The sequence below is a fragment of the Sus scrofa genome, chromosome 13 (genome assembly GCF_000003025.6).
Source record: "Sus scrofa isolate TJ Tabasco breed Duroc chromosome 13, Sscrofa11.1, whole genome shotgun sequence".
Taxonomy (NCBI): Eukaryota; Metazoa; Chordata; class Mammalia; order Artiodactyla; family Suidae; genus Sus; species Sus scrofa.
This window is the reverse complement of record NC_010455.5, coordinates 1,790,608-1,803,028: the sequence shown is the minus strand read 5'-3', so window position 1 is coordinate 1,803,028 and position 12,421 is coordinate 1,790,608. Positions and strand designations below refer to the sequence as shown.

At 37.1% G+C, this 12,421-nt stretch overlaps 1 protein-coding gene across 2 annotated transcripts in view; it reads right to left on the bottom strand.

Moving 5' to 3' along the window:
* Window positions 1-12,421, bottom strand: part of PIK3R4 (phosphoinositide-3-kinase regulatory subunit 4) — an 84,568-nt gene that overhangs the window by 12,527 nt on the left and 59,620 nt on the right. For both annotated transcript variants that reach the window (XM_021071332.1, XM_021071333.1), the window contains exon 14: window positions 535-699. In XM_021071332.1, coding sequence (XP_020926991.1) covers window positions 535-699 — 165 coding nt within the window. The remainder of the gene's footprint in view (window positions 1-534; window positions 700-12,421) is intronic.

Sequence of the window (12,421 nt, the reverse complement as noted above, 5' to 3'; positions counted from 1 at the left end):
TGCTTGATCTTTAAATATCTTACCTTGCATGTGTTTAATCTACAGGCAGCCACAATTTATAAGAAGTGAAGGAAATTATTAAATAAAACCAGCCAGGATTTTGTTTTTAAAATGATAAGCAAATCATCTAACTAAAAGCTCCAATCCATGTTCCCATCAACTCCAGAGGTTTTAACGCCAAGTGACAACATTGACAACTTGAGTTTTCTTTAATGAAGAACACTCACATTCTCAAAATTAGCCAGCCAGAGTTGGGAAAGAAGATGTAACTGGTAATTGAGTTAGTCAGACAGATTCTAGACTGGGATGGGCCACAGTTCAAAGCTACCTTTCTGAACTTATGACAAATTGGCAGAAAATAAGTTTCCTAAAATTTTGTGTGAAAATGTGAGTTGGAAACATAATTTTATTTCATGTGCTTAAAAAAAGAAGTACACTGTAACACGCCCTCAGTTGATCCAAACTGACTTAGAGAAGGACAGTTAATGACCCTAGTGCCCTAAATGCAGTTTAAAAAACACAAAAGATAGATACCTGCTTTGTAGAGGATGAATTTTAGGAGACTTGGGCAGCTTAGAAGCCTCAATTCCAAGAAGCTGGACAGCACCATTATCAGATGCTATGGCCAAGTAGTGGGAACCCTGGCAGAATGTGAGTGTCTTGACACGTCCTCCAATTCGGCTATACGTAAGAATAGATCTGCACAAAAGAAAAGCAAGATAGCATTTTTGAAAAGCCATGAGTATTACTGCTAATATTAAATAAACAGCCACATGATGATTAACAAACGAAAAAGTACTACTCCGAGGTCTGTTTCACTCCTTGACCTCGTAACAAAAACAATAATCTCCTCAAAGGGTATAAGAATTCACAAATTCCCCTTTCATTAGCCTCCACAAGAGATGTATACTCACCCTTCTAAGGGGCTATTCCCTTAAAATGTCACAGGTGCCAAACCTCCAAATTTATTCATCTCATCTTTTGTAATTTATTTATTTTTGTTATACAAGTTAATATAATACATATTAAATATACAAAAGTTACTCAAATGCAGAAAAGAATCCAGAAAAGCAAAAACATTTATAATTCTATGAACCAGAGAGTAACACTATTAACATTGATATATATGCTTCCAGAGTTTTCTATGCAAATCACAATATACTCATATTTGCTTTTTAAATGAATATGGAATCATGTGTGTGTGTGTGTGTGTGTGTATATATCATGCTTCTCTAGTTCACTCTTTCTTTCCTTTCCTTTTCTTTGTAAGGCTGCACCTGCTGCATATAGAAGTTCCTGGGCTAGGGGTCAAATCGGAGCTACAACTGCCAGCCTATATCACAGCCACAGCAACACTAGATCTGAACCACATCTGTGACCTACACCTCAGCTTGCAGCAACGCCATATCCTTAACCCCTGAGCAACGCCAGGGATTGAACCCCTATCCTCAGAGACACTGTGTCAGGTTCTTAACCCTCTGAGCCACAACAGGAAGTCAACTAGTTCACTTTTTCTCATAGCAGCTTTGCTGAAATACAATTCACATACAATAAAGGATAACATTTCAAAGGCTACAATTCAGAAAGTACAAGACAAGATGGCAGAGTAAAGGACCTAAGCTCACCTTCTCGCACACAAAAAACACCAGTTACAACTGCTGAACAACCATCAACAAAACAGACTAGGAAGCTACCCCCAAAAAAGATATTCTACACCCAAACACAAAGAAGACGACACAATGAGACAGTAGGAGAAGGGCTTTGGCCACATAAGCAATCCCATACAAGCTGGGTGGGCAACTCACAAACTTTAAAATAACTAGTATCACAGAGGCTCTGCCACAGGAGTGAGAGTTCTGAACCCCACGTCAGGTTCCCACACCTGGGGGGACTGGCATTGGGAAGAGGAGCCCCCAGAGCATTTGGCATTGAAAGCCAGCAAGGCATGTGAGCAGGAGCTCCATAGGAATGGGGAAAACAAGCCCCTCTTCTTAGAGGGTATGTGCAAGTTCTCACAATGCACTGGTCCCAGGGCAAAGCAGGCACCCATAAAAATCTGTGCCAGTCCCACCTGCTGTCTTGGAGAACCACCTGGGAAAGCAGGGGGTAGCTGTGGCTCACTGTGGAGGAAGGACACTGGGGGCAGAGGTCCCAGGGAATAATCATTGGTGTGAACTCCCTGGAGGTGGCCAATTTGGGAAAAGCTGACCTAGGCCCAGTGCTGAGAAGCCCCAGGCCAAACAAGAAACAAGGTGAAAACAGAACCCCACCCATCAGCAGACAGGCTGCCTAAAGTCCTCCCAGGGAACAAAACCACCCCTACTCACCCCAGTGACAATTCCTCCCAACAGGAAGCAAGCCGCAAGCCCCTGTATCAACTTCACCCTGGTGGGGCAGACATCAGAAGCAAGAACAGCCTGCAGAAAGTGGACCATGCAGAACACCAGACAATGAAATGGCACAGAAATATGAAAGCAGCTAAGGAAAAGCAGCAAATAACATACAAGGTAACCCAGATAAGGTTATGAGACAATTTTTCAGCAGAAACTCTGCAAGCCAGAAGAGAGTGGCATGATAAAGTGATGAAAGGAAAAAAAACCTACAACCAAGAATACCCTACCCAGCAGAGTACTCATTCAGATTTGAAGGAGAAATCAAAAGCTTTGCACACAAGCAAAAGCTAAGAGAATTCAACATCACTAATCAGCTTTACAACAAATGCTAAAGGAACTTCTCTAGGCAGAAAAGGCCACAACTAGAAACAAGAAAATTACAAATGAGAAGCCTTACCAGTTAAGGCAAACATATAGATAGCAAAGGCAGAAAATCATCAACACAAAAATATCAAAACCAGCAACCATGAAGAGAGAACAAATACAGGGTATTGGAAATGCATTTGAAATTAACACACCAGCAACTTTAAACAATTTTGTATATATACAGACTCCTATATCAAAATCTTATGGTAAGCACAAACCAAAAATCTACAATAGATACATACAAAAATGAGAAAAAGCAATCCAAACACAACACTAAAGATAGTCATCAAACCACAAGAGAACAAAAAATGGAAGAAAAAAGACCTACAAAAACAATTCCAAAGCAATTAACAAAATGGCAATAAAAACAAACATACCAATAATTAATTTAAATATAAATGGATTAAATGCTCCAACCAAAAGACAGACTGGCTCAATGGATACAAAAACAAGACCCATATATATGCTGTCTACAAGAGACATCAGTTCTAGGGGTGCACACAGACTGAAAGTGAGGGGATGGAAAAAGATATTCCAGGCAAATGGAAATCTAAAGAAAGCTGTAGTAGCACTACTCATATCAAACAAAACAGACTTTAAAATAAAAAGGGTTACAAGAGACAAAGAAGGACATTACATAATGATCAAACGATCAATCCAAGAAAAACATAACAATTGTAAATATGTATGCACCATACAAGCACCTCAATATATAAAGCAACTACAGCCATAAAAGAAGAAATAGACAATAACACAGTAATAGGGGGAACTTTACACCAATGGACAGATCATCCAGACAAAAAAATCAACAAGAAAACACAGGACTTAAATGCACATATAGACCAGATAAACTTAACTGATATTTATAGAACACTGCATCTGAAAGCAGAATACACATTCTTTTCAAGTGCACATGGAAAATTCTCCTGGATAGATCACAATCTTGGATCACAAATCAAGCCTTGGTAATTTTAAGAAAACAGAAATCATATCAAGCATGTTTTCTGACCACAATGCTTTAAGATTAAAAATCAACTACAAGGAAAAAAAAAAAAAAAAACCTGCAAAAAAACCCCACAAAAACACGGAGACCAAACAACATGCTACTTAACAACCAACAGATTAATGAAGAAATCAAACAATACTCAGAGACAAATGGAAACAATTCAAAACCTATGGGATGCAGCTGAAGCAGTTCTAGGAGGAAACTTAATAGCAACACAAGCTTACCTCAGGAAACAAGAAAAATCTCAAACTACCTAACCTTACACCTAGTTAAGAGAAAGAAGAATAAACAGGAGTGTTCCTGTCGTGGCGCAGTGGTTAACGAATCCGACTAGGAACCATGAGGTTGCGGGTTTGATCCCTGCCCTTGCTCAGTGGGTTAAGGATCCGGCGTTGCCGTGAGCTGTGGTGTAGGTTGCAGACGCGGCTCGGATCCGCGTGCTGTGGCTCTGGCGTAGGCCGGTGGCTACAGCTCCGATTCAACCCTAGCCTGGAACCTTCATATGCCGCGGAGCGGCCAAGAAATAGCAACAACAACAACAACAAAAAAGACAAAAGACAAAAAAAAAAAACAAAACTCAAAGTTAGTAGAAGGAAAGAAATCAAAAATATTAGAGCAAAAATAAAACAGATAGGAAGAAAACAGTGAAAAGATCAATGAAACCAGGAGCTGGGTCTTCAAAAAGATCAATGCAAATGATAAACCCTTAGCCAGACTCATCAAGAAAAAAAGAGATGGCTCAAATCAATAAAATTTTGAAAGGAAAAAGAAGTTACAACAGACATCAGAGAAAAATGAAGCATCATGATAAGACTACAACATGCAACTATGCCAATAAAATGGACAACCTAGAAGAAAAGGACAAATTCTTAAAAATGTACAATCTTCCAAGACTTAACTAGAAAGAAATAGAAAATATGAACAGACCAATCACAAGTACTGAAATCGAAACTGTGACTAAAAAAGTTCCAACTATGAGTTCCAGTTGTGGCTCAGTGGATTAAGAACCCGACATAGTGCCCATGAGGATGTGGGTTCAATCCCTAGCCTCACTCAGTGGGTTAAGGATCCAGCACTGCCACAAACTGTGTGTAGGTCACAGATGCAGCTTAGATCTAGTTAGTGCAGCTGTGGCATAAGCCTGCAGTTACAGCTCCAAATCGTCCCCTTGCCTAGGAACTTCCATATGCTGCAGATGTGGCTGGGAAAAAAAAAAACTCTTCCGGGAAACTAAAGTCCAGGATTGGATGGATGGCTTCACAGGTGAATTCTATCAAACTTTTAGAAAAGAGTTAACACCTATTCTTCTGGAACTATTCCCAAAAATTGCAGAGGAAGGAACATTCCCAAACTCATTCTATGAGGCCACCATCACCCTGATACTAAAACCAAAGATGCCAACAAAAAGAAAATTACAGGCCAATTGATATCACTGATGACTACAGATGCAAAAGTGCTCAAAAAAATTAGCAAACTAAATACAACAATAAATTAAAAGGATCATACACCATGATCAAGTGGGATTTATTCCTCAGATGCAAGGATTTTTCAATATTTACACATCAATCAATGTGAGGCACCCCATTAGCAAACTGAAAAATAAAAACCATATGGTCATGGATAACAGAAAAAGCTTTTGAAAATATCCAACACTAATTCATGATAAGACCCCTCCAGGAGTTCCCACTGTGGCTCAGCAGTAACAAACCCAACTAGTATCCATGAGGACATGGGTTTGATCCCTGGCCTCGCTCAGTAGGTTAAGGATCCAATGTTGCCATGAACTGCGGTGTAGGTTGCAGATGTGATTTGGATCTGGCTTTGCTGTGACTGTGGTACAGGCCAGCAGCTGTAGCTCAGATTCAACCCCTAGCCTGGGAACTTCCATATGCCACAGGTACAGCCCTAAAACAGGAAAAAAAAAAAAAAAAAAAAAAAGAGGAACCTTTCAGAAAGTGGGCACAGAGGGAAACTACCTCAACATAATAAAGGCCATATATGACAAAATCACAGCGAACATCATTGGTGAAAAGCTGAAATAATTCCTCCTAAGATCAGGAACAAGACAAGGATGTCCACTCTCACCGCTTTTATTCAACATAGTTTTGGAAGTCCTAGCCATGACAATTAGGGAGGCAAGAATATACAGTAGAGAAAAGACAGTCTCTTCAATAACTGGTGCTGGGAAAACTGAACAGCTACTTGCAAAAGAATGAAATTTGAACACTCTCTAACACCATACACAAAATTGAACTTTACCAAAATATAAAACCAGATACTATAAAACTTATAGGAAAACATACACAGAACACTTGACATAAACCACTGTGGTATCTTTTCCAATCTACCTCCTACAGTAATGAAAATAAGAACAAAAATAAACAAATGAGACCTGATTAAACTTAAAAGTTTTGCACAGCAAAGAAAACCATAAATAAAATGAAAAGACAATTCACAGAATGAGAGAAAATATCTGCAAATGAGGTGACTGACAAGGGATTAAAATACACAAACAACTCATGTAGCTCAATATCAAAAAAAAATCAAACAACCCAAATCAAAAAAGTGGGCAGACAGATCTAAATAGACATTTCTCCAAAGAAGACATACAGATGGCCAAAAAACACATGAAAAGATGCTCAACATTTCTAATTATTAGAGAAATGCAAATCAAAACTATGCTGAGATATCACCTTACACCAGCCCAAATGGCCAGTATAAAAAATCTACAAACAATAACTGCTGGACAGGGCGTGTAGAAAAGGGAACCCTTCTACAACTGTTGGTGGGAATGTAAATTGGTACAACCGCTATGGAAAACAGTATTTAGCTTCCTGAGAAAGCTAAAAATATATCAAATATGATCCAGCCATCCCACTCCTGGGCAAATATACTAACTCTAATTTGAAAAGATACATGCATCCCAATGGTCACTGTAGTACTATTTACAAGAGCCAAGATATGGAAGCAACCTAAATGTCCATCGACAGAGAAATGGATAAGTAAGATGTGGCACATAAATACAATGGAATACTACTCAGCCATAAAAAAGAATGAAATAATGCCATTTGTAGCAACATGGATGGACCTAGAGATTATCATACTAAGTGAAGTCAGAGAAAGACAAAACATCATATGACATCAATTATATGTGGAATATAAAAAAAAGGATACAAATGAACTTATGTGCAGAACAGAAACAGACTCACAGACTTTGAAAACAAACTTAGTTACCAAAGGGGAGAGGTTACGGGGAGGGACGGATTTGAGGTTTTGGACTGGCATACGCACACTGGTATATGGAATGGTTGGCCAACAAGGACCTGCTATATATAGCACAAGAAACCTCTATGCTATATTCTGTGATAATCTATGTGGGAAAACAATCTCAAAAAGAATGGATGTGTGTATAACTGAATCACTCTGTTGTACAGCAGAAATTATAACAACATTGTAAATCAACTATATTTCATTAAAACTTAAAAAAGTATACAATTAAATGATTTCAATATATTAACAGAATTCTCCAAAGATCATCAGTATCTAATTCCATAACATTTCATCATTTCTTAGAAACCCAAAAGCGAACCCATTTCAAACCCATGAAAATTCACTCCCCATTTTCCCTTTCCCCCAACCCCAGGAAACAAATCTACTTAAATTTCCTACCAATTCTTCTAGTCTGGATGTTTCATATAAATGAAGTCATACATTATGTGGCCTTTTGAATCTGTTTGCTTTCACAATGCATAATATTTTCAAGGTTCATCCAAACTTTTTGATGGCTGTATTTCATTCCATCATATGAGTATACCACAGTCTGTTTATCCGTTCATCAGCTGGTGAAGCTTTGTGTTGTTTCCACCATGTATCGGTTATGAATAATGCTCCCTCGAGTATTTGTATGTAAGCCTTGTGTGAACGTATGTCTCAGCCACAATGCCTGCATGGCCCAGCCAGCACAGTAGGCCAGCAAAGCAAGCCAGGGACAAGTCGATGGGAGCGATGAAGACGCCAGTGTGCTCCATCTCTCACACTTGCTCAGGCTCAAGATAAAATTTACATAACATAAAATTCACTTTTAAAGTGAATAAAGGGATTTACACCATAGTCACTAAGTTTTGCAACCATCACAATTATCTAATTTGATCACTCCAAAAAGAAACCCTGTACCCAACAGTATTTACTCCCAATACCCCCTCAATCCCAGCCAGCTCCTGGCAACTACAAATCTACTTTCTCTATGGACTTGCCTGTTACTTTATGGGTATGTCATACAAACAGAATCATACAATATGCTAGCTATCCTTTGGACCAAGTTTCTTTCACTTATCATGTTTTCAGGTTTCTTTCCTGTTTTAGCATGCATCAGAATTTCTTTTCTTTTATGGCTAAATAATACTTCATTGTATGGCTACACATTTATTTATTCCTTCAAAAACTGATTAAAACTTGTGGTTCCCGCTTTTTGACTATTATGAAAAATGTTACTATGAATACTGTGTATAGATTTTCATGTGAACAAATCATTTTCAACTCTCAGGTTTATACCTATGAATGAAACTGTGGGGTCATAAAGTAACTCTATGTTTAGCATTAGAGAAACTTCCAAGTTTTTCCAAGTGCACCATTTTACATTCCTACAAGCAATATATGAAGGTGCCAGTTTCTCCACATCATCTCCAATGCTTGTTACCGTCTTTTTGATTATAGACATTCCATTGGGTGTGAAGTGGTATCTCACTGTGATTTTGATTTGCATTTCCCTAGTGATGTGGAATATCTTTTTTTGTATACTTATTGGTTCTATTTAAATAGACATCTAGTCACCCCTTAGTATCCTTGGGGGATTGGTTCCAGGATCCCTAGCATATTCCAAAATCAGTGGATGCGCAAGTTCCTTACACTAAGCCCTCTGTATCTAAGGGTTCCACACCTACAGAAAATATTCTATCCATGGCTGGTTGAATCTGCAGAAGTGGAATCCACAGATATGAAGAGCTGACTACATTTGAATCCTCTACTTTTTAAAAGAATTGTTTTTTCACTGTTGAGTTGAAAAAGTTCTTTATATATACCAGGTACTTAAACATATTTAAAAACATTTATCTCATACAGTGGGCTGTTTTTTCACAATGACAGTGTCCTCTAAAGCACAACTGTTTATAAATTGATGAAGTTGCATGTATTTTTTTCTTGCCATTTGTGTTTCTGATTATCATATTTCAGAAATTCTTGCCTAATCCAAGGTCATGCTTATGCTTTCTTCTTAATGTTTTACGTTTAGCTCTTACATTTAGGTCTATGATCCATCCTGAAAAGTTATTGGGAAACTCATTCTTTTGCATGTGGATGCCCAGCAAGCTCAGCACCATCTGTTCAGGCTACTCTTTCCCCCATTCAACTCTCCTAGCACCCTTTTCAAAAAATAATGACTATACATATATTTCTGCATGTCAGTTCTATCCCACTGATTAATATAGTTATCCTTATGCCAGAAACACAGTGTCTTGATTGCTGTAGACTTGTAGCAAATCTGGAAGTGTGAGCTCCCCATCTCGGTTCTTTCCTTTCAAGACTGTTTTGGCTATTTAAGTTCTTTGCATTTCTTTACGAATTCAGGATCAGAATTTCAATTTCTGCAGGAAAAAGGCAGCTGGAAATTTCATAGGGATTTCACTGACTATGTAGATCAACTTGGGGATGTTCTGCTCTCTTAACAATGTTATTAAGTATTCCACTGAATGAACACTGGATGTCTTTCCACTTATTTAGGCCTTCTATAATTTTTTTCAAAGACATTTTGTAGATTTTGGTATTCAAGTCTTGGATTTTTTTTTTTTTTTTTTGGTTACATTTATTCCCAAGTATTTTATTCTTTACTATGCTACTGTAAATGGAATTGTTTTCTCCATTTCATCTTTGGGTTGTTAACTGTAAGCATACAGAAATCAGCATACAGAAGTCCAAATGATCTTTGTACATAAATACATGATCTTGTATCCTGCAACTCTGAACTCAGTGTTAGTTCTAGTAGGTTTATCTTTTGTTGCTTACAACAGTATACATAGGTTCATACTGCCTGTTAAAAGATTAACAGAGACAGTTTTACTTCCTTTCCAATCTACATTCCTTATATTTCTCTTCCTCATCTAATCGCCCTGCCAAGAACATCTAGTGCCATGCTGAATGAAAGCAGTGAGAGCGGACATTCTTATCTGGCTCACCTTAGGGGGAAATCTTTCAGTCTTTTACCATTAAGTACGATGTTAGCCTGATTTTTCATAGACGTCCTTATCAGTACTCACTGGTACTAGTTTGTTGTTTTTAATCATAAAAGGGTGTTAGACGTTATCAAATGCTTTCAGAGAGTCTTCTGAAATCATCTGTGTTCTTTATCATTCTATTAGTATACTTATTGACTGATTTCATATGTTGAAAAGCGTTTGCATTCTTGGGATGAAGTGCATTTAGTCGTGGTGCTATAATCCCTTTAATACGTTAATTTCAGTCTACCAGTATTTTGTTGAGGATGCTAATGTCAATATTAACTATGGGTTTCAGTCTGTTGTTTTCTTCTGATGTATTTGTCTGCTTGTGGTATCAGGGTAGCACTGGCCTTATAGAATGAGTCAGAAAATGACTTCTCACCTATTTTTTGGTAAGAGTTCTTAAAAAATGGGTGATAATTCATTAAGCATTTGGTACAATGTAACAGGAAGCCATCTAAATAAAGCCTGGGCTTTTCTTTGTGGGAAGGTCCTTTTAATTACTAATTTAATCTTTTGTTATAGGCCTATTCCGATTTTCTATTTCTTCTTGATTCACTTTGACAGTTTGTCTCTCTCCAGGAACCTGTGCATTTCATCTAGGTTATCTAATTTGCTGGCACACAAATGTTCACAGCATTCCCCTATAATCTCTAATAATGTACTAATACTATCTTCTCTTTCATTCCTAATTTCAGTAATTTGAGTCCTCTCCCTTTTCTTACTGGTTATTGTAGAAAAGATTTGCCAATTTCGATCTTTCCAAAGAACTGACTTTCTATTTTGCTGGTTTTTCTCCTTTATTTTCTACTCCCTATTTCATTTATTGCTTCTTTAGTCTTTATTATTTCCTACCTCCTACTAGCTATATCTTTATTTTGTTCTTCTTTTTTTAGATTTGTAAGGCTAATGCTAAGATGCTGACTTATTATCTTTCTTCTCTTCACATATAATGTTTACAGCTACAAATTTTTCTCAGAACACTCCTTTAGCTGCATCCATAAGTTCTGGTGTGTTATCATTTTCATTCATCTCACAGTATTCTCTAATTTCCCTTTGAACCACTGGTTTTTTGGCCTTGTGTTGCACAGTTGCCACAGATCTGTGATTTCGCAAATTCCTTTCTGTTACTAATATCAAGTTTCATTCCACTGTGGTTAAAGAACATGTGGTTGATATGATTTAGTGCTTTTTAATTTATTGAGGCTTGTTTTCTGTCCTAGCACATGATTTAATTTGGAAGCTGCTCCATGCGACCCAAGAAGAATTTGCACTCTTCTGTAGTTAGGTGGAATATCCTATAGATGTTTGTTAGATCTGGTTGGTCTACAGTGTTGTTCTTGTCTTCTATTTCCTTGTTGACATTATGCGTTGTTGATCTGTCCATACTGAAAACAGATTATTAAAGTCTCCAACTATTATTGTTTTCCCATTTGATTCTGTCAGTTTTTTCCCTCCCTTTGGGGACTGTGTTGTTAGGTACATTTGTTTGTAACTGCTATATTTTCCTCATGTGCTGACCCTTTTGTTATTATACAATATCTCTGCCTATTTCTAGCATCAATTTTTGTGTTGAACTTTATTTTATCTGATATTAGTACAGCCATTCCAGCTTTCTTTTAGGAGCTGTCTGAATACTGTATCTTTTATGGTTCTTTTACTCTCACACCATGTGTCTTTGAATCTAAAGTGTGTCTCTTGTGGACAATACACAGTCATATCATGTTTTTTCATACTTTCTGCCACCTCTGCCTTTTGACTGCATTTAATGTTATTACTAGTAAGGTGGGACTTCTTTGACATATTTGTTTTCTCTGTCTTATGTAGGGGTTTTTTGTTGTTCCTCTATTCCTCCACTGCTGCCTGCTTTTGTGCTAAAAAATATTTTCTAGTACACCATTTTAATTATCTAGTTTCTTTTACTATGTTTTTGAGTTTTAATAGATGTTTTTAACGGTTTCTTTTAATGGTTTCCCTGGGAAACACAACTGACATCTATAAATAATCATTTTAATACCAACTTTGCCCCAACATCATCTCCATTCTCTCTTCCCTCTTCTGTATTATTATTGTCATACAAATTATACATTTACATAAGTCCCAAGAGTTTTAGAATTGTTTCTTTATACAGTCTCCTTTAAAATAGGATATACTATCTCCTTTAAAATAGGATATAATATCTCCTTTAAAATAATATCTCCTTTAAAATAGGATATATCTCCTTTAAAATAATATCTCCTTTAAAATAGGATATAATATCTCCTTTAAAATAGATAAAAAGAGACAAAGTAATTTTTACTGTCTTATATTCACTCATCTATCTACCTTTACCAGTGCTATTTACTTCTTCATGTGTTCAAGTTAGTCTCGTGTTCTTTCCTTTCAGA